The 20,571-nt window shown below is 38.1% G+C and overlaps 2 protein-coding genes and 1 pseudogene across 3 annotated transcripts; 1 reads left to right on the top strand and 2 right to left on the bottom strand.

The window, feature by feature from the left end:
• The first annotated feature begins 5,880 nt into the window (after positions 1-5,880).
• LOC127428285 (ankyrin repeat domain-containing protein 34B-like) lies at positions 5,881-8,570 on the top strand. The gene is made up of 2 exons (XM_051676550.1): positions 5,881-6,143; positions 6,241-8,570. The coding sequence occupies exons 1-2, from the start codon at positions 5,941-5,943 to the stop codon at positions 7,682-7,684; spliced, it is 1,647 nt and encodes a 548-aa protein (XP_051532510.1). The 5' UTR covers positions 5,881-5,940; the 3' UTR covers positions 7,685-8,570.
• Positions 8,439-12,399, bottom strand: LOC127428299 (protein FAM151B-like; annotated as a pseudogene).
• Positions 12,400-12,917: 518 nt separating this feature from the next.
• On the bottom strand, positions 12,918-18,454 carry LOC127428292 (coiled-coil domain-containing protein 125-like). Of its 2 annotated transcripts, none has more exons than XM_051676560.1 (12): positions 18,272-18,454; positions 17,684-17,999; positions 17,231-17,289; positions 16,953-17,039; positions 15,866-15,943; positions 15,667-15,752; positions 15,493-15,575; positions 15,294-15,406; positions 15,060-15,167; positions 14,792-14,945; positions 13,371-13,468; positions 12,918-13,284 (listed from the first exon to the last, which is right to left on the bottom strand). In XM_051676560.1, exons 2-12 carry the CDS (start codon positions 17,988-17,990, stop codon positions 13,117-13,119), a joined length of 1,341 nt encoding a protein of 446 aa, XP_051532520.1. In that variant the 5' UTR covers positions 17,991-17,999; positions 18,272-18,454; the 3' UTR covers positions 12,918-13,116. The 2 variants fall into 2 exon arrangements, with proteins under 2 accessions (XP_051532520.1, XP_051532529.1); XM_051676569.1 differs by having other exon boundaries at positions 12,920-13,284; positions 17,789-17,999; positions 18,272-18,453.
• Between the last annotated feature and the right edge of the window lie 2,117 nt (positions 18,455-20,571).

Here is a 20,571-nt window from a genome sequence, read left to right on the forward strand (position 1 = left end):
AGACTAGTCAGGATCGAGGGAAAGATGAATCCAGCAATGTACAGAGACATCCTTGATGAAAACGTGCTCCAGAGCACTCTGGACCTCAGACTGGGGCGAAGGTTCATCTTCCAACAGGACAACGACCCTAAGCACACAGCCAAGATAACAAAGGATTGGCTCCGGGACAACTCTGTGAATGTCCTTGAGTGGCCCAGCCAGAGCCCAGACTTGAACCCAATTGAACATCTCTGGAGAGATCTGAAAATGGCTGTGCACCGACGCTCCCCATCCAACCTGATGGAGCTTGAGTGGTCCTGCAAAGAAGAATGGGAGAAACTGCCCAAAAATAGGTGTGCCAATCTTGTAGCATCATACTCAAAAAGACTTGAGGCTGTAATTGGTGCCAAAGGTGCTTCAACAAAGTATTGAGCAAAGGCTGTGAATACTAATGTACATGTGATTTTTATTGTTTTATTTTTTTTATTTATTTATTTATTTATTTTTTTTAATAAATTTGCAAAGATTTCAAACAAACTTCTTTCACGTTGTCATTATGGAGTATTGTTTGTAGAATTTTGAGGAAAATAATGAATTTAATCCATTTTGGAATAAGGCTGTAACATAACAAAATGTGGAAAAAGTGAAGCGCTGTGAATACTTTCCGGATGCATTGTATAGTGCTAAATAAGAGTTTGTTTTTTTTTATCAATTTTATGTTTGTTATTTACTATATTGTGTGATATATCAGCCTGTCGGCCACCCTGCTTGCTAAGTATCGCCATCAGCCATTAAAAAAACCCATATCAGTCGATCACTAGTTACAGTGCGGTTCTGTGCACCTCAGTTCCATCTTGTGATCAGAGTAACAGATGCGTTCAGTTCCGTTTGTTTTGGTACACTAAGCACATCTTTTTTAAAGCGCTCCAGATTTACTTTAATTTCACTTTTGCTTAATACCAAATATGCTTGGCCGCTAAAAGTTAATATATAAATAATACACCCCATGGTATTGTAATAATGATGATGTAAATTTGGCTGAGACACTTTTACAAAGTGGACCAAAACCAGGTACACAGTGGACAGGAATATGTGAATATGAATAATATGTTTGTTTGTTTTTCTCTTTGTTTCACTGTTTTATTTATTATATTTTAGTTTGGTTGCTGAAGTGAAAAAGGTCCAATTTTTTAAGAGGACTCAAGTGTGAACCTTCAAAGAGTGGCTTATGTTTAAGAACATAGGCAAAATATTACCAAATTTTGATAAAAAGAAATCACTTATTTGTTTACCATATCGCAGTTTAAATCGCAATCTCAATATTTTTCAAAATAATTGCAGTATAACTTTGTCAAAATCGCACAGCCCTAGTTTGGTAGAATATTAGCCACAGATACCATTTATTTTCATTGTGTGTTAACAGACACACACACACACACACACAGATTTAATGAAAGTTAATAGTGACTTAGGCTAACATTCTGCCTATCATTTGCTTTTGTGTTCTATGTAAGGAAGAAAGTCATGTGGGTTTGGAACAATATGAGGTTGAGAATATGGTAAGGATTTATATTTCTGGGTTAAAATTAACTTTAGGTAAGGGATATAGCTAAGGTGTGTGTGTATGTGTGTGTGTGTAACTTTTTTTTAGGTTATAAACTGGTAATTACAAGGGTATTATGCTATAAATGTGGTTTTTGAGGACATTTCTAATGTCCCCATAATTCAAATCACTTTAAAAAAAAAACATACTAAATGATGTTTTATTGAAAATGTAAAAATGCAGAAAGTTTTTTGTGAGGGTTAGGTTTAGGGGTAGCGTTAGGGGATATAATCTATAGTTCATACAGTATAAAAATCATTGTCTATGGAGAGTCCTCATAATGATAGCTGTGTATGTGTGTGTGAGAGAGAGAGAAAGCCAGGGAGAGAGGAGGAAAGAGGTGAGAACATGATATAGGTTTGGACTCAAACTATCTCTCCCATAAGCACTTCAGTTCAATATGGCAGAGCATGGATGCTAACCACTACACCAAACCTGTCTGTATCAGTTTTTGTTCCTTGGGTATCATTTGCAATGTTCAGAAATAAATTCTGATCCCAATAAATAGTAATTCCCACATCTACAATCCACTTAATTATTATTCATTTCTCCAGATAAAAAAGACAACCAGCTCATCTCCATGTCCAATAGCAACTGAAGTGTCTGCTGATAAGCCAGCCCCAAGATCTTGCTCTCTCATGAATATGGATGTTGTATTTTATCATCAGACTGGCTGACAAAGCTTCTCATATAGTTTTTGGGAAGGATGACAGCATTGTAGCACTTTCAAGCTTACTCACCCAATCTCCACAGTGACTATTCAAAATGTAAAAAAAAATAAATAAATGCTGCAATCAGGCAAACCTTTTTGAGCTTAATGGTTTCGGGTATGTCAGCCTAATGTACTACAAATATTTACTGCCAGGATGAAATAAACTTAACTGGAATTCCAATTACCCACCACCTGCACCTTACCTTAAGTAGCCCTTGGATTTGTTGTGAGGGAACAACCAGTACCTAGAGCTTTGCATGTTCACACTTCATTGTTGTATGCAAGTTATTGTACTATAAGTACTATTTTAGATCATAAAATAAAGGAGAACAATAGAAGGCTACTTAAGACTATACCAAGTCAAGTAATTTTTATTTGTATAGTGCTTTTCACAACACACATCGTTTCAAAACAGCTTTTCAGAAAATCATGCATTAACAGAAAATGAAAATGAATATCTATAAAGTCTTAGAATGATCATTGTGTAGTTTGATTAAATATTATTGTAAATTGTGTATAATAATTAAAAATAATTGTATTTAGAACCCCTGTGAGCAAGCTGAAGGCGACTGTGGCAAGGAACACAAAACTCCATAAGATGCTGGTTAATGGAGAAAAATAACCTTGGGAGAAACCAGGCTCACCACTACTTCATTTAACACATTTCTTGTGTTAAATATTGAAATTGTACTTTTTTTTTTTTTTTTTTTTTTTTCTCATTAGGCATCTTATTATTGGCCTTTTGTTCAGTTCCTTTATTGAATTGCAGTTTTGTCTATAGTGACTGCATCACTCAAACGGATCAATACACACCCTGCACTTCCCTCAGGAGCTGAATAGCTGCCTTAAAGGTGAGACAGTTGTGTCATAATGATATAACTGCACCATAGGAGTTGTTATCATGTGAGAATGTTTACATCAGAGTTAGTAACAAGTAAAGATCTGCGCACAACCTGAACATATGAGCTCAATGACTTGCTTTCGCAGTGTGAGAATAATGGAAAGATTGCATTCTGATGCCGGATGTGCACAGACTGGCGTCACCTTGCTCTGTTAAGCTCAACTATCCTAATACACGGGGACTTGGTCTGTGGTGAGAGTCAGTGGTAGCTTGTTTCCAGACCTGAGAGCAGAGGCACCTGTTCTCTCTGCCTCTCTTCTGTTCGTACCTCTCTTGCATTCACTCTCAGCCAGTGGACATCTCCACACGTTCGTTTCTCACTTTAAGCTCCCCTGTTTATCTTTTGAATTGAACTCCAGCTTCAGTCTCACCACTGGATTACTGTTTACAAAAAAAATGACATGCCAGAGGAGCAAGCTATTGGAAAACTAGAGCAGCGATTGGTTTATTAGAGGTAAGGACCTGTTTACATGCTATAAATCTTACCTCCTTTAGAAATATGCATACCTCTTTATAGATATTTTTTAAGTACACTGTTACATGCTTTGTCATTTTTACGATACAGTGTAGTTGGAATACATTTCGGTTGACTTTGTGTGAAATGTGTGTTAAAATTGTGCAATAAGTTGAGATATCTTTTTGCAGACTGCTTAAATATGCAGCTACTGATCTTGATTTTTGATGTGTGTATACATACTGTATGTAAGACTGCATGACTTTGGTGAATGGAGCTTTTCAAAAAATTTGACCTTGCCTTCATTCTTCTGCAGAAATATGTTTATAAGCACTTTACTCCAAGTACAATCTCTTCAGCTAAATATACAGATGATTTCCCATAATGGATTTGCAAAAATATATTATAGTTATTAAAAAAAGACATTAAAACATACAACTCAATGGAAAATATACATTTTTCAAAATAATTATTTGTGTTACCTTTGTGTGTAAAGTTTTATCACTATTGCTTTACAAATTTCTAATATATTGTATGCCTTTGAACTGGAAATGTACCTTCAGCTAAGAAAGCTCATAATTTATTCTCCTGATAACACAAAAAAGCAGGAACATCCTGGCAAACCTCGAAAGCACAGTGTGGAAGCTTTCAACCCCCTCATTAATCAAGACACACAAAAACTATTCTTATTCATTTATCATTGGATGTTACAGAGAGTAGGTTTTCATTTTCTCTGCAGGTGTTTTGAAAGGGGAATCAAATCAGCCCACCATTTGTGAGGAAAATTAAGTATTGCGTGATCTGGCATGAATCACAGATGCATACAGGTGTGTGAAGTGGCCTGTTTGGTGCTCCACTTCAGCGCTGCTGCTGCAACAATCACCACCCTCGTCTGTTTTGGGCCTCATTTGCACCATGCTTTTTAACACAAGGCTGTGGTAAAGAGAGAGAGAGGCCCGTCATTAAAAATTCTCTCTGTTCCCAACGGCGATTGAAGACTAGGGGTATGGCACACAAAGCTGTGGTTTTAAATGCCAGCCCAGGGAGCTCTCGGAATTAGCAGCTTGAACCGAGATGTCCTGCAGGCACTAGGCAGTGTGCTTGTACTGCACCAATCAAGACTAGTCTATCTACACTATTTGATTTGACAAGCCAAACTGTCAGAAAGAAGTGCTTTAATAGCATGAAAACATGACAGAGAGAGAGAAAGAGATGAGGGAGCTCCTGCTAAGGGAAGGCAACAGACACTAATTAAAGCCAATATCAAAACAAGATGACTGAAGACTGAAAAAAGGTATTATCCAGTATAAGCATTGCACATGCATGAAGAATTTTCTAAAGAAAGTGTTTATTTGCGGTGCAGTTGACGCATTCTCTCATTTTGCATTGATACATGCAGCCTCCACATCTAAGAACAGCCAACTGCAAGAATGTCAGCCCAGGTTGTCATCCATTTATTTTTGTTTGAGGACACAAAAAGATTAATCTTCTTACTCATCTTACCTCAACTGCAGTGAATTCACATTATAAATCTTACTTAGACAAACTCTTGCTTTCTCTATGTTAAATAGCGAGTGCACTGCGACTGCGCTCAGAGTTGAGAGAACAAGGCCACAGCACAATAGACTTTATAAAAAATGCCATCATTCAGTGAAGCAAATACAAATTGCCTCGACCTACTGAATTTCAACCTATTGAAAACACTGCTACTGCATTCAGTAAGAACAAACTGTTCATGTCTGGGGCATGCAAAAATGCTAGAGGCTGTACTGTGGCATCACTTGTACCTGCAGATTTAAAAGTATATACAGACTTAAGTATGTTGCATAATTGCATACAGTATAATTGGGCATTTTGAGAACAGACATACTCTAAAGAAGAATATAAAAGGGAAATAATTAATCTTATGTAACATGGATAAGATAACTAATTCAGTTTTCTTGCGTCTTCTTGTCAAGTACCACCTAGACATGCCACCTACATAGTCATAACAAACATCTTTATATTGGTGTCTACCTCTAAAAAGAAAAAGAGAAAAAGCCTCTCTTACATATTCTATTGAGGTGAGGAGGGAGAGAATATTTCAATCTCAAAGAGACGTCGGGTTTGCTTTGATGCAAATGAATCAAAATAATAACAAAGGCAGACACTTAAGCAAAAACCTTGAGTTCCTGAACTGTTTCTATTGCAGTCAGCTCTCCTTTTGTGCCCAACAGAAGTCAAGAGAGAAATCAGCTACATTTAAAAGACCTATAATCAACTGAGCCACTGTAACATCAGACAACACGATAATGGAGGACTCAACAGAGGTGCGGACAGACGGAAACTCCTTGCTTAAAGCTGTATATCTGTGCCGCCTGAGGCTGACACGCCTGCTTCTGGAAGGCGGAGCATACATTAATGAGAGCAATGAGAGGGGAGAAACACCACTAATGGTGGCCTGCAAGAGCCACCATGCCGATGCTCAGAGTGTGCCAAAACCCAAGATCATCAGGTGGGTCCCTTTTAAGTTCTAGAAGTGCCATGAATCTGAATCATAGATTGTGTTACTCCTTGATGTGCACATTCTAAGTATTCAATCTTTTTAACAGGTATCTTTTGGAAAATAATGCAGACCCCAACATTCAGGACAAGTCTGGTAAGACAGCCCTAATGCATGCCTGCATAGACAGGGCAGGGGAAGAAGTCCTGTCCCTTCTGCTCTCCAGTGGAGCAGACCCTAGTTTGGAGGACCACACTGGATCCTCTGCTCTGGTCTACGCAGTTAATGCTGGAGATAAGGAATCACTGAGAGTACTACTGGACGCCTGCAAGGCCAAAGGCAAGGAAGTCATCATCATTACAACAGATAAACTACCCTCTGGAAGGCAAATGACCAAACAGTATCTGAACATACCTCCTCCTCCAAATCTTGAGGACCGGTTGCACTGTGCCCGTGCATCATGTATGTCCCCGCCTGAAATTAAAATCTGTACCCCTCATATTTTGCCACCAACCAACATCCAGTCTGAGAGTCTGGGCTCCACTTCAGCACTGTCCATATCTAAGCCAGGATCACCAACTCAAGATTCAAGCCCTTTGCACGCAGCTAGTGTTGCCAAGTTGCTGCATCTACAGAGGCTTCACTCAGAGCCCTGGTTGAAGATCCCTCCATCTGTGCTCCTACAGCAAAGTAAGTCCTCATCCCTGACAGAGGAGCTTCTGGATATCACCCCCGAAGAAGAGCTCTCTTTTGGGTACAATGGTTGTCCACCTCTGCGGAGAGCAATGGTTGCTAGGCATCAAAGCATTGATGTCAAAGACTCTACCGGTCTGCTTAAAGGCTTAGAGAAAGCTGCTAAAAGTGAAAGAGAAATAATAAAAGACAAGAAATGGCTTAATAGAAAAATGTCCTATGATGGTGAGTTACTACCACACTCTTCCTCACAGCAGAACCTCAAGCAGGCATCTGTCTCGGACACTGCCCCTGTGGACAGAGACTCAGACTGTCTCCCCAATTTGACAGTTTCAAGCCTCTGCAACGTGGTCCGTCGCCGCAACATTGGAATGGACCACTACAGCTCCGACTCTCAGTTGCCTCAATTTGGGAGCCAACCCTCTGAAGACCATGGCAAGGCTGGAGGAGGAACTGGGGGGATGGAGAAACGCAAGCTTGTCACCAGCCGTTCCTCCACACTATCTGGATCCAGAGAGTCTTTGGAGAGTCTTGTCCAGAGGAGGACTCCTGCAATGCTGGAGCGGAGGGGATCCGGAGCACTTCTCCTGGACCATATCGCACAAACCCGGCCTGGTTATCTACCACCTCTCAATCCACATGCACCCATACCAGATATCAAAGTCAATACCAGTATCAGCCTCAATAGTGGAAGTAAACTTGTGGCAGGAACTTCACCAATTGTTCCAGGATCGAGGCATTTTGTGCCCTGTGCCCCAAGCAATCCTAGAGATCACAAGAAGACTTTGCTAAGACGACACTCCATGCAAACTGAGCAGATCAAGCAGCTGGTCAATTTTGAGGAGATCTTTGGACAGTAAAAATCACAGAAGATAATGGTAAATATAGAAGTATGAAGAAATGCTCTAATGTCATAAAAGGGAAACATTTTTATAATTTACTGTATACAGAGTCTGAAATCTGAACAAGACACATTTTAGATTAAAACAGGAATAACAATGATCTCAACTACTGCCCTAAATGCACTTTACAAACTGGACAATGGGAATGGCCCGAAATGTTCAATTCCACCATTATAAATTTACTGCACTTTACTGCTGTTCCTTGTGCTCTCAGTCTTTAGTGCACTGAATCAGAATACTGAAACTTTGCTGCTGTTCAAGGTACTGCTTTCACTCTAAACTTGATTCATGTCTTTATTGTCTTTGTATTTACAAAAGACAATATGTACTGACTTGTATTCACCTATTTACTATATGTATACTGAAATGTCTTATGTAACAGAACATAGTAGTTTCAGTTTTTGTGTGTATATGTTATAATAAGCATAACATTTATTCTATAAGGTTATGCATATGTGATGACAATTCAAATGTGCAAAATGTTACAAAATGCAAATATAGATTAAAAAAATATAGCATTTCTCTGGGATTTATATTTTTCTCCCTCTATACATCAATAAGTTAACTAGGCTTCAGACAACCAAATAAACTTATATTTAAGACTTAAATTTAAGTCTTTAATACAGAGTACATAGGATGTATTCACATGTCAATGTGCATTCACGTTTAGTATTTTTACTTTTCAAAGTACATTTCAGTAATTGCTTTTCATTTAGGAGTAGCCAGACAGTCCGCTAAACTGTGTCCTCTGTGATATTAAAGATCATAGTAGATCCTGGTTTTCCTTAAGTTTTGCCTGTAGGGTAACAGATCCTCCACTTTAAGAACATCATTCTTGCCTGTCCATACAGTAAGGCTGTATCTGAGAGAGAAAGAAGATGACGTTTAGAACTTGTTTTAAAGAAAGTTAAATGAAATGAAAAAATGAAAATGAAAAATGTGAAATAATCAAAAACATTTTCATTTTAAGGGATTCTTTCTATCTAAGTTTCTTCACAGTAGGTTACATATAGAAAAATACCATCCCTCTTCATTTGTTCAGAGTGATTTAGAACATCAACTTGCACAGTCACCCTCAAAAAAGAATTTAAGAGGGGGAGAGGACTGCTGAAGTGCACCATCTCTGTAGAGGAGGATTAAACCTTCCCTACATTTTCTCTAATACCTCTACATCTGTCCTTCAGAACAAGCACAGAGTTGCTATTCCAGTCACAAACAAGTGCGAGAGAAGAGCCAGAACCTAATTATCTGGCAAGGAGTTACAAAAGCATTGGGATAAACATGAATGCCTCCCTGCTTATATAACATAAATCAATCATCCAGATAATCAAAAAACTCCTTCACATTGATATTTGTTTTATTTGCCTCTATAATAGTAAATATGGACATACATTTAAATAGACTGATTAACGAACAGGTCTGTTGGATATATTAGAATAAAACAGTGTCTCACTGGTCTGACTGCTCTAAAAGCCACTGGAGCTGTGGGAATGACACAGGAAGAAGGGCTGCTCAGACTGGGAATGTGACTGGTTGCTTTATGCATCTGCATAATTCTTTCATTTGATGAACCATCTCCCAACTGTAGCCTATGTTCCAGGACAAAACAAACAAGAATGCAAGAATTTTCACGAATGCAAGCTCGCAAGTTGTGGTGAATCAGGCATATCAAATGTCCACACACATATATTTTTGTTCAGGAAACACAAGATTATGTGTATTTACAGAGGGGTCCAACAGTCCACTACTAAACATGCTTCCAAATGCTTCTCTTTAATAATTTATTACAAAAGATATCATTATAAAATATATCTTAAACATCTGAGTAAAAGTTTGAGAAATGTACATGGATTTCAAAGATTTCATAGTATTTGGGATGTACCTGTTTTGCTTAAATGACAGCATACACTTAAACTGGCATGGACTCCCAAAAGCTGTTCAAACCCTAAGGATCCATGTTATCCCAGCATGATTCAAGAATTGAAAGGAATTAACATGGTCAATGTCACAAATCTGCTTATTTTATTAGTGACCAAAAATAGTGCAAAATCTTACACATTTATTTATCATTTTATGTCTTTTCAAAACGCAAAAACACAGCAGCAACATAGAAACATTTTCACTAGTGGACTTTTGCACCACTGTATCTCACATTATCCACAAGAGACACTACAGATAAATAATTTATTTTAACATTAAAAACAAAAGTTGCCTTCACACTACTTGTAGTAACAATAATTCTCTTTACCAGGGTTGTCTACATCCCATCCAGTGGTCCAACATCATTTTCTGATCTAAGAGACACTTCCTGTAGAAAGGCCTGAGGGTCCAGAGAGGTGGCCTTGCCACCAGGGCCAGGAAGAATATGAGCGTTGATCCACAAGGGTCCCTGCAGTTGATCCCTCTTCAAATAGAATCATGGATGGAGAGACAGTTTCAAGACTGTGAAACAAAATGACAAGTTGATCTGTCATTCAATAATCAGGGAGGGACAGCATAGGGAAATACAGTCTATATATAATGTACAAAAGCCAAACAAACCTTTTTAAGTCTAATTTTATTCCTTTCTCTGATTTCACATCTTTGAGCCAGTCCTGCAGGGTTATATCAGTCATTTTCAGGTGGATGAGCCATAATGGGCTCTTTTGGATCTAGACCCAGGAGAAGAATATCTGCTTTAATCATGTGTGCAGAACCTCAATGAAGAACGGAGGGCACACAATCAATATTGACAATGACATTCATTACACACATGAACTCTTAAATTATATCATGATGTGGACATGAGAAAAACATAAAATTAAAAAATAACTTAAAGAAGTCTTTATCATTTGTGTACTTACTCCGAAAGGCTTCTGTGAGTTTGCTCTCGCTATCTGCTACATGATACCACTCAATATCAGCAGCATCTTTACTTTGTACCATCCCTTTGTTGAAGAAATATTCCATTGTGTGTTCGCTCATCAGTGGTGGAGTGGCCATTGGGAGAACCAGGACTTTTCCCGGTGGGCTGGCCGTAAGGGGGCAGCAATACGCAGAAAATGACAGCAACTCCCCCCACCAACAACTTTTGGGCCAGTTTCAATGTAAAATCCCAGGTCGAATTTTCTTCCCTGTCTGCCCGTCACTCATTGATCCTAGGGTTCACATTTAATTAGGGTGACCATACGTCCTCTTTTTCCCGGACATGTTCTCTTTTCGGACCTTAAAAAAGCATCCGGCCGGGATTTCTAAATTTGAGAAAATGTCCGGGATTCGGCTTTAGTTGCATTATGATGTGCATCTGGTCTAATACTTCATTATGTATGCGCGCATATTTGCATTGCTTTAACCCCTCTTTGTAAGTCCCGCCTTCTCGCACACCAATTGGTCGTTTATAAGAGGCTTGCAGCAACTATTGGCCAAATTCCTGCCTGCCTATCTTTCCGCGAACGCTCGAAGCGCTGTTTTGTTCGGCATCAAACAGTTGCTTGACAGTAGCAGCAAATGACAGCTGAGTGGAAACAATGCCCAAACGAAAGTGCAAATTTACAGAAGATTTGCACAAAAAATTCCCATGCTTTCATCCAGGTCGAGATCCGTGGGAAGCAGAATGTATGACATGTAAAGCTGCCACTTATGTGTCAGTTGCTAATAAAGGTGCAAGTGATTTAGAAGCACACATTAGCTCTGGGAAGCATAAAGGGTCAGCAAAAGGTGAAAGTTCATCAGGTAAATTAATGGACTACTTTTTGCGACCAGGTAAAATGATCACATTAGCTGTGTCTCGTTTGGAAGGATGCGTCCTCCGGAGGTCGCATTTGTTGGCCGCATACGTCATCGAGGCTATCTCGTTTCATAAAGTAAGTAGGACACTTCAAATGCAGCCTTCGAATGCAACCTTCTTTCACGGGAATTCGGAGGATGCATGAGGTGTATCCTTCATGGGCACTCACAACCCACAATTCTTTGCTTCAATGGAAATCTCTAAAAAAAATGACGCCCGTAAATATAATGTTCAAATGCTAGGAATGTTAATTCCCAAGTTGAAGTACCTCAGTAGATGGGTGCAGAGTATATAATATATATGTATAATTATATTAATATATAATTAAAATAAAGTGTTAGACTATTTTATTTTCTCTTTACATCATACTCTCCTAAAATGTACCTCGTGCATTCCCTTCCAGAGGGACTTTGTTCCCTTCTCACTCAAAGCGCTCCCGCTTGTTAAAGAGTGGCGTGCTGTCATAGCAACCATGTTACGTTCCGTTTCCGTTTGTCCTACAAAGGCCGTCTCGTTTAAATGAGGCTTGTTTAAAGGAGGACGCTTAGTACACTGCAGCCTTCAAAGGACGCGTCCTACCTAGCATGCAGCCTTCCAAACGAGACACAGCCATTGCTTCATTTTCCATGGCCATTCAAATAATAGTAATAGTAAATGAAGGTACTCATGGCATCAAATATTTTATTTTAGTACATGGACATTCAAAAGAATGATGGAAATTTTTATTTATTATATATATTTATGTTATGCTAATAGAGTGTCTTTTTCACTGTATTAAAGTTTGCATTCATAGTAACACTGTTTTGTACCATATTATTCCATTGATTTTTGTTTAATTTTTTTTAATTAAAATTTTTTTTGTACATTTATTTAATAAAAAAAAAACTCGTTCATAAAAAGAATTATTTAGTTATGTTTACATTTGTATTATATTTTTAAGTCTTTATATTTATTTAATTGCTTTTTATTTATTTATTTAATATATAATAAATAATATCAAAAATCACATTAAAATAAAAATAATGCAAATGAAAGCATGGGAATTATCCAATGACTCAAAAAAAACAAAAAAACATCCTATATTTTAGATTCCTCAGAGTAGCGGCCATTTGCCCAGAGATTACAGCCCTGTACACCTTGGGCAAAGATGGAGTTCCCATGTATGCTTGGTAATCGTTGATTCCTTTTCCTTCCCTCTGTTCAACTCATCCATACAAAAAATATTTGAAATAAATGTTTCTGTTTTGAAAAGACATTCATAAATAGGCACAATTTATATTTGTCTGCAAAACTAATTTCAAGCATTTAAGCATAAGCCTTTAGAGACTTTAGATCAACAGAAGCATATTTTCAGGTGTGTCCAAACTTTTGACAGTTTTGAAACAAACCATAATACCCACTTAATTTGAAGATAGTGCATTAATTTAACTTTAAATAAAAAACAGAACTTTATAGTGTTCACAATCCTTTAAACATCTTTATTATGAAACTTAGTTTCTCTCATGTCAAAAAATTGTTGGTTTGGTGTTGAGTTTTGCTCAGTATCAGCTGCAAGTTTCTAAGGAACAGTGACATTTTGTCATCCACAGCAGTAGAGCATCTGAAGTCTCTTTCTCTGCTCCAGTCACTTTTTTTCAGAAGCTTCTTTGTTTGTGTTTGTGTCCGTGTCTTTGTGTGAGAGGCCCAGCTCCTCTAACTGCATCTGTAGACGTTTTTCTAAGTCTTCAGTGTTTCGGGCCAGCATATAGCTTACCTTCCTCTGATGTGCCAAGGCCTCCTCTTTGTCATTTAACTGAAACAGGGAGGATAACCAAAAAAGTACATTCAAAATTTAATTTGGAAAAAAAAGAGAGTCAGGACTGAGAATAGTATACTGACCAGATCAAGCAGCATGTGTAGTGTTTCTTTGGATTCGGTTGGTATCTTGCCTTCCCTTGCAGCAGGCAGAATTCTTTTCAGTCTGTCACTGAGCGACCCTTGGAATTTAAAATGTTGTACCAGTTTATATGTATCAGTACCAGTATTGCATGTATGTGTATTTGTAACTGCAGCAATGACCTCTTGTGAATGTTAAAGGGGTCATTACATGCATTTTTTTATTATTTTTATAATAAGTAAAGTTTTTTTGCACAAATAAAAAAACAGTCATATTTTTCTTAAACATGATCCCTTTTCACCCTCATTCTGACCCAGAAATGCTCAGTTTTGGGTGCTGCTTCTCCTTTAAAGGTGCTGTAAGCTGTATTTTCCATGGAAAGGTATGCAAAAAATGTCCCTACTTCCTGAAAGATATTAATGAAATAAGTGTCCAGAGATATCTCACCTGTCTCTGTGACAGCTCTAGACTATGTAAACCGCAAGCAAAAATGTGTCCGCGGACAATGACACTTTCTGCCTGTCAATAATTTTTCGCATTCTCATAGTATAATGCATTTTTTTGCCATGTTGTTCATAACATTTGTCAGTTGAGGGCGCTATTTTGCTAATGTTGTTTTTAACAACTGTTTCTGCTCTCAATTAAACTAATTTGGTATCTTTGGGTTTTGGAAAGAGGGGGCATTGCTAATCCAACGGCTCAGTCTCGTGGAAGTAGAACGGCTGAAATCGCTTACAGCACCTTTAAGACTTGACAGTATATGCCCACTGTTCTGATTGGATCTCTATTCTTGACTGACTTGCTCTCTCCTTGCCATCTCAATGCTCACCACTACTGGGAGGGCTACGGAAGTGATAAGATAAAGTAGGAGTTGATGTGTTTTTGTGAAGGTGGTCAGATACAAATGTCTACCACAGTATGACATCACAATGTGGAGGAAGTAGAGGAACAAGGCGTTTTGGTAGCTTGATTTCAACAAATGCTCTTTTTGCACTGAGGAGAAAGTTTTGAGTTCTGAAACTTACAGTATGTTTTTTAGTACAATGACCTCTTATATGTCAAAAAATAAATGGAAAATGACCCCTTTAAAGGGATTGTTCACCCAAAAATATATATTCTGTCATCCTTTACTCATCCTAATGTTGTTCCAAACCTGTATGATGTTCTTTCTTCCGTGAAACACAAAAGACGATGTTAGGCAGAATCACCGTTCACTTTCAGTGTAACAAAAAAACAAAAAAAAGAGCAGCATCAACATTCTTTAAAATTTCTCTTGTGTTTCACAGAAGAAAGTCATACGGGTTTGGAACATCATGAGGGTGAGTAAATGACGATAGAATTATCATTTTTGGGTGAACTAACCCTTTAAATATGTTACGCTGCATAATTTTCCTTTTCATCCCTTCAACAGAGCAGTTTTTACCTCGCTCGTGTCTTTGGTTATGCGCCTGGTGTCTATCAGTCTCAGCATGTTGAAGCATGTTCTCACTGACTCTCCTTAGCTGCTGCTCAAAAGCAATGCGGAAAGCATCCATCATCACATAAGCCTCCTCTTTCCTCTTTTGCTGCTGTTCCAGCTAATGTGGGCAAACACATTGTGTTATAAGACCCTCACAGAAAAATGAATGCTATAATGGTTTTTAGTACATGTTTAGGAGAGGATGTTTACAACAGTATAAACACAACAATACCTCTTGCTTGAGTTGAAGAACTTGTTTACGACTTGCAGCAGCACTTCTAGCACAAGAGCATGGCTCGCCCCCATTGGAGTTACACTGGCAAGCCCCATACACAGCCAACTGAGAGATAAGAGGATAGAAATAGAGCTATATACCAAAGAACAGCTCTTTAACATGGCACTGTGCAGAGGTATAACTACGTAGTATCGTATTTATAACATAATATGTGTGATTCACCAACATTACCTCCAGAGCTGAACCGTCTGTTCCCAGGCTGCAGGGAGGCTGGGTCCTCTGAAAGTCCCTCCTTTCCTTACCACTAAGCATGGACAGGAGCTCCATACATTTTTGGCTCAGAGCTAAGACACAAAACATGCAAAAATATCCAGTGAAACAAACCAGAAAGTGGGTCATAAATAAAATGAGAAAATATTATCTGACTTACATGCATTCTCTGCCCTTGTCACGCGATGCTCTCTCATCCTCTCCTCTAGTGCTTTCTTTAGGGCTTCATTTTCTGCTAACACCCTGAAGTGGTATTAGCATGGACCAATGAGACCATTGTGGTCATTCTTAAAACTCTCAATGATACTTTTTACATGTACATTGGGTATAGTACCTCTCATATTTTAAACTCCACGTGTTCTCCACATTCTTAAACTGCACCTGATTGAAGGTTATCTCCCACTGCAAAGCATTAACCTCCTGTGTGGCAACAATTTCAAAAAAGTGAGACCATTTTTACAGTAATACAAACACATGGCATAATGTTCTTGATATTCAAAAACATATTTTAAGATGTTGTCTGAAAAGAACACCTTTTCTAGGGCCTTAGTCCTTTCCTCGCTCTTCTGAAGCAAGATTTTAGTGTGACTGGTTGCTTTGTCCAAGATTGCCTTAAGAGAGAAAAAATTACATAGAACATTACACAAATGTTATCTAGTTTGTGTGGTATCTTTGCAGTCTTGAAATCCCTAAGTCTGATATTGTGTCTAACCTATAAAGTGGATAAAAGATCTTATACTGTGCAATACATACCTTAAAGGGGTCATAACATGAAGAATGACATTTTCCTTGATCTTTTGACATAGAAGAGGTCATTGTTCCATAAAAACATACAGTAAGTTTCAGAACTCAAAACTTCCTCCTCACTGCAAAAAGAGCATTTGTTGAAACCAAGCTGCCAAAATGACTCGTTCTCTACCTCCTCCACATTGTGATGTCACACTCTGGTAGACATTTGCATCTGACCATCTCCACAACAATACATCAACGCCTACTTTACCTTTAATTACTTCCGTAGCCCACCCAGTAGTGGTGAGCAGTGAGATGGCAAAGAGAGAGCAGGTCAGTCAAGAGCAGAGAGCCAATCAGAACAGTGGACGTTTACTGTCAAGTCTTAAAGGAGAAGCAGCACAAAAACCGAGCGTTTCTGACAGAGGGTCAGAATGAGGGTGGAATATTGTAATCTTTTACAAATATATTATAAGTGAACCTCAAGGAAAATACTGAAATAATAAAAAACAATGTCATGACCCCTTTAATAAAGGAATAGTTCACCCAAAAATGAAAATTCTGTCAGCATGTTGTTCCAACCCCATATGACTTTCTTTCTTCCGTGAAGCACAAAAGGAAATGTTCCTTTGAGTTAGTCTCAGTCACCATTCACTTTCACTGCATCTTTATCCCATTCAATGAAAGTGAATGTTGACCGAGGCTGAAATGCTGCTGAATATTTCCTTTTGTGTTTCACAGCAAGAAAAAGGCTGAGTTTGGAGTTTGGAACAATGTGTGAGTAAATGATAACAGAATTTTCATTTTGGTGAACTATCACTCACTTTTAATTACCACATAAATAACAATATTAACATTATTAATAATGATAATAACAACATTTTATAATACCTGTCCTTGCAAGATCCTAAGAGCCTCATGTTTCCCCTCTAGGTGGCGATGAGTGACCTCCAATTCAGTGCGTAACAGCTCCACTTCCTGATAAAGAGCAAAGATTTACATATATCTGACACATGTTCATAGGTGAAGATAGATCTTTTCTTGACTCCATTCAAAAACCCATAAAAGTCCCTCTTTCCTGTGCCTCTGTAATGCATGAGACAAGGCAAATTATCTTTTGTGGAACATTGTATTAGAACTGGCCATTAGTGTGTAACTCTTGAGTTCACCTCTGTGACATCCTGTAGTCTTCTTTGCAGCTCTTCCCTTGTGTCCTCAGATGAGCTTTCTACAACAGAATGCAGTCACATTTTAAAAAAGGATACATGCTATTTTTTGGCATTTCAGCCCATGGGTTTCTTGGATTGCCAACTCATCATTTCCTGGTCACAGCCTGGCTCCTAAATAACTATTGTTTAATATTTGTTTAAGAACGGAATTGCTTAAGGGATTGCACAAAGTCCCCTCCCTGATAAGACTCTGGTGACAAGAACTCTAGCAGGTGTTGACTTCACCAAACACACCAAAAATCAGCAGAGCATGGAAAAATATGTTCAGAGTAAGACATTACCAGTGAGTTTTCCTCTATGAAACTACTTTTAAACATAAAGAATGGCCATCACTTTTGTGGTTTATATACTATGGCTTAGTCTTCTCTATTGGCTGAGAGGTTTCAGGCTAACCTGACTGCCTTTTCTGCCATTGTGTAACCCGTTCGGCTTCCATTTCTTCCCTAAAAACATTGTACATAGCTCTGCATGGTGTCCAAGAGAAGGGTGCATTGCTACCCTCACTGCCCCTTTTCAGTGGCCTTGACTGGGACAGGAAGTCCAAAAATTTCTCCCTGCTCTTGGTCTGTGGGACATGGCTTTTGTCATGATGTCCTGAGGACCTGGCCCCCATGCCATCACCCAGGTCCCCCTCTGTCATGTCATCTTCTGTGGAGCATTGAGGGGGTGAATCCTCACCCAGCTCCCTGCAGCCCTGCATAACAGTAGACTATGGAGAAAAACAGCAGTGAATTCATAAAGACCTCAAACAAAAGTATATACTAAGTATATAGAGAAAATGGTTTCGCCTCTCACGTTATTAAAACTTAAATCTAAATATAAAGCCTTATAGACAGTCAAAAGACAGCAGAAATGAAAATGTTAATCGAGCTCGATCTGACCGCAAAATATCCAGTAACAAATTAACAAAAAACAAACTTTCTATTGTTGACCGAGTGTGGAGTTTAGAGTCAGACAAATGACAACAGAAGCATTACTAACCTTTACGAAAGAACTGTAGGCGACGAGATGTATTTTTTCGCTGATAAGAACAGCGAAGAGACTCTATTTCAGACTCTTTCAGCTCACTTTGACAAAGTGAAACTTCTTAGGGGCCGTTCACATCGAACACGTTAAGCGCTGTTTTTCAATTGCTTTTCAATGTAAACATGCGCTAGAAGTACGCCTTTGACCGTCGCGCCGCGTCGTGCCGGAGCGTCGATTTTATACCCCGTTTCAAGTTAAAAAGAACGTAATTTAAAAAAAAAAAAAAATGCGTTTCGATATACCTGCGTTCTGTTCTATTTTTTTATTTTTTTTTTTTTTTTTTAGGTGTGAACGGTCACTTTAAGGGGCGAGTCCAAACAGAAACAGGTGCTTTTATACTAAAGAGTATCTCAGGAAATATATACAGTAGGGGCCAAAAATATTGGCACCCTTGGTAAATATGAACAAAGAAGGCTGTGAAAAAAAAAAAAAAAAAAATCTGCATTGATTATCCTTTTGATCTTTCATTGAAAAAATTCACAAAAATCTAACCTTTAATTGAAGTAAAACAATTGAAAGAAGGGAAATATCTCATTATTAAATAAATATGTTTCTCCAAAACACATTGGCCACAGTTATTGGCACCCCTAGAAATTCTTATGAGTAAAATATATCTGAAGTATATTTCCATTCATATTTCAAAATGTTTAGTGCACCTGGGTGACTAGGAACATGAAATTGTTCAGCCATTACTTCCATGTTTCACATGGGTATAAATATGAGGTAGCACAGGCCAAATTCCCTTAATCATCAATCACAGTGGGTTAGACTAAAGAATATAGTTCTGATGTGCAGCAAAAGGTTGTTGATCTTCACAAAATGGGAAGAGGCTATAAGAAAATAGCCAAAGTATTGAAAATACCCATTTCCACCATCAGGGCAATAATTAACAAGTTCCAATCAACTGGAGATGTTAAGGATTGGCCTGGAAAAGGATGTGTGTCTATATTGTCTCCACGCACAGTGAGGAGGATGGTTCAAGAGGCCAAAGAATCTCCAAGGATTACAGCTGGGGAATTGCAGGAATTAGTTTGGTCTTGGGGTCAGAAAGTCAAAAAAAAAAAAAAAAAAACATTAAAAAAATTCAGACCACCTACATCACCACAAATTGTTTGGGAGGGTTTCAAGAAAAAAAAGCCTCTGCTCTCATCCAACAAACTCAAGAATCTTCAGTTTGCCAGACACTACTGGAACTTCAAATTCGACCAGTTTTGATGGTCAGATGAAACAAAAAAAAAGAGCTTTTTGACAGCAAACACCAGAGATGGGTTTGGCATACACAGAGATGAAGTACCCAATGCCCAAGGTTAAATGTGGTGCTGGATCTTTAATGTTGTTGGGCTGTTTTTCTGCCAGTGGTCCTGTACATCTTGTTCGGATACATGGCATCATGGACTCTATCAAATACCAACAGATAAAAAATAAAAACCTGACTGCCTCTGCCAGAAAGCTTACAATGGGCCCTGGTTGGATCTTCCAGCAGGACAATTATTTAATAATGAGATATTTCCTTTCTTTCAATTGTTTTATTTCAATTAAAGGTTAGATTTTTGTGAATTTTTTTAATGAAAGATCAAAAGGATAAACAATGCAGATTTTTTTTTTCACAGCCTTCTTTGCACATATTTACCAAGGATGCCAATATTTTTGGCACTACTGTATATATTTTTAACTTTTATAGGTTTTTCAGTCACCCCTCACTTAGACTCTCAGCTCCCACTATAAAAATTAACTTAAAATAAATAAATATAATAAATCACTAACAATAATACATTTCATTAGTGACTGCACACCCAAAAATAAAAATTATCTCATAATTTACTCACGCTTACGCCATCCCAGATGTGTATGACTTCCTTTCTTCTGTTCTGCTGAACTCAAATGAAGATTTTTAGAAGAATATCTCAGCTCTGTAGGTCCATACATTGCAAGTGAATGGTGACCAGCACCTTCAAGCTCGATATAATATGTGTGGGTGAGAAAAAGATAAATAGTTTGTCTTTTTTTACTATAAATCTCCACTTTCACTTTCAAAATATGAAAGTTAAGATTTACAGTGAAACAAAAAGTACTTAAATATTGATCTGCTTCTCACCCCTACCTATCATATCACAGAAGATATGGATTTAACTGCTGGAGTCTTCTGGATTACTTTTGTGTGGCCTTTATGTGATTTTTAGTGCTTCAAAGGTGTGGTCACCATTCACTTTGTAAAGACCTACAGAGCTATGATATTCTTCTAAAAATATTTGTTA

The sequence above is a fragment of the Myxocyprinus asiaticus genome, chromosome 3 (genome assembly GCF_019703515.2).
Source record: "Myxocyprinus asiaticus isolate MX2 ecotype Aquarium Trade chromosome 3, UBuf_Myxa_2, whole genome shotgun sequence".
Classification (NCBI taxonomy): Eukaryota; Metazoa; Chordata; class Actinopteri; order Cypriniformes; family Catostomidae; genus Myxocyprinus; species Myxocyprinus asiaticus.